Source organism: Triticum dicoccoides, chromosome 3A, assembly GCF_002162155.2.
Source record: "Triticum dicoccoides isolate Atlit2015 ecotype Zavitan chromosome 3A, WEW_v2.0, whole genome shotgun sequence".
NCBI lineage: Eukaryota > Viridiplantae > Streptophyta > Magnoliopsida > Poales > Poaceae > Triticum > Triticum dicoccoides.
In genome coordinates, this window is record NC_041384.1 from 174,553,271 (window position 1) to 174,555,076 (window position 1,806).

Sequence of the window (1,806 nt, forward strand, 5' to 3'; positions counted from 1 at the left end):
GCCGCTGGCTCTGTTGCTGGCGTGATGAACTGGGGCCACTGTCCTGATGAATTAGGGCTTGGCATTTAAAAGTTGTTTCTTTAAAAAAAGATAGACGCGGACATGATAGGGCAAACGGATGCGGTCGCGCGCTAGGCGCATGACCACCGCATCTCAGGACACGTTCAGATAATACTCTATTGGTCTATCCAAATAGACAGAATCCGGACAAAACGGACATCCGTTTGAGATTGTGTGGTGGAGTTGGCCTAACGACCCATTGCTCTATGCACTCTGTCCTAACCCCAACCCATATTTCTGACCTCCACATATCCACCTCCCTCCCCCACACCTCATTACTGCTCGTCAAACTGAAGCGCACGAACGCAGGAACGACGGACCACATGCAGCAAGCCAAGGCGCTGGCACCGTGGCTGACGGCGACGGCCACTGCCATGATCAGCAGCACCGACGACGTGCGGAGGACGGTGCAGGTGAAGCCGCTTGTGGTGGTGGGGCGGCGGGAGTGCTGCATGGCGCACGTGGCCCGGTGCCTGCTCGTGGGGCAGGGCGCGAACCCGGCGGTGCTGGAGGTCAGCGACGACGCCGACCCGGCGGCGCTCGTCTTCGCGCTCCGGCCCAAGGACAACAGCACCAAGGTGGCCACCGAAGTCGCCTTCCCGGTGGTGTTCATCGGAGGCAGGCTGCTGGGCGGGCTGGACAGCCTCATGGCCATGCACATGGCCGGCGAGCTCGTGCCGGTCTTGAAGCAGGCAAGAGCCCTCTGGCTTTGAACCTCAGTTCATGCCGTGCCGTTAATTAGCTACCCTCTCGCCATATATGTGTGCGAGTGATTTGTTTCGTGTTTATTATCGCCATATGTGTTCCCATGCCATCTACAGCTAGTATTGTAGACTTCCTTTTGAGAAACAAAAATGGCAAAGAAACCGAGTTTGTTCATAAAAGGACTTGAATCATCCTACAGACTTCCATTTTGTTTTTGTTTTCCGAGGAGGCTCGAATAAGTCGTGAATTTTGTAAGCTCTCAAACTTTGCTCACTTGTGTCCTGCGACCCAATTGTCTATAGGTTGGCTGAGGTCATGTATGTGTCAATCGAACAAGACTAACAATTTTCTATAAAAAACACAAAAGGAATCAATACCGTTTTCCGGCAAGTCAATAATTACTGCAAAGTTTTTCTTTTATCCGGCAAAACATTTCGAAAAGGAGAGAGTTCAGGAGTTTGACCTGTTAGAATAAGTTGTGTTGAGATAGGAAAGTTGTTCATGTTGTAATCTTAGTCTATCTCTGCTTCTGTTTTTCTCCTTCTCCTTTACCGACTCTTGTCTGTAATAAATCGATCGATCTACAACTTGTAAGCCACTACATCATTGATATATATACACGTGCGGCCCGAGCAAAGGGTTATACGCTTACATCATAAGTTTTACATGGTCATCAGAGCCTCTTCCTCCTAGATCGATTCCATCTAGCTACAAGGAAAGCCATGATAGGAACTACCTCCTCCGCCCTCGCCAGCACCATGAGTGCCGTCACCACCGATTCATCCCCCTCCCTCTTCGCCTCATCATCCAGCACCAGCAACGCCGTGTCCATTGGACCTCCACCTCAAGAGAAGCTAAACAGGAGCAATTTTCTCCTGTGGAAGGCCGTCGTGCTGCCTCAAATCAAAGGCGCACAGATGTCGCACTTCCTCGAGCCGACGAGCCAAGCACCGCCGGCCACCCTCACCGTCACCAAGGACGGGAAGGAAGAACAGATCGTCAACACGGCTAGAGTTATCTGGTATGCGCAGCAACAACAAC

General features: G+C 51.6%; 1 protein-coding gene across 1 annotated transcript; it reads left to right on the top strand.

Annotated features, from left to right (window-relative positions):
- The first annotated feature begins 497 nt into the window (after window positions 1-497).
- Window positions 498-864, top strand: LOC119271447 (monothiol glutaredoxin-S3-like). Its single transcript, XM_037553279.1, has one exon. It carries the CDS (start codon window positions 513-515, stop codon window positions 771-773), a length of 261 nt encoding a protein of 86 aa, XP_037409176.1. The 5' UTR covers window positions 498-512; the 3' UTR covers window positions 774-864.
- Window positions 865-1,806: the final 942 nt, after the last annotated feature.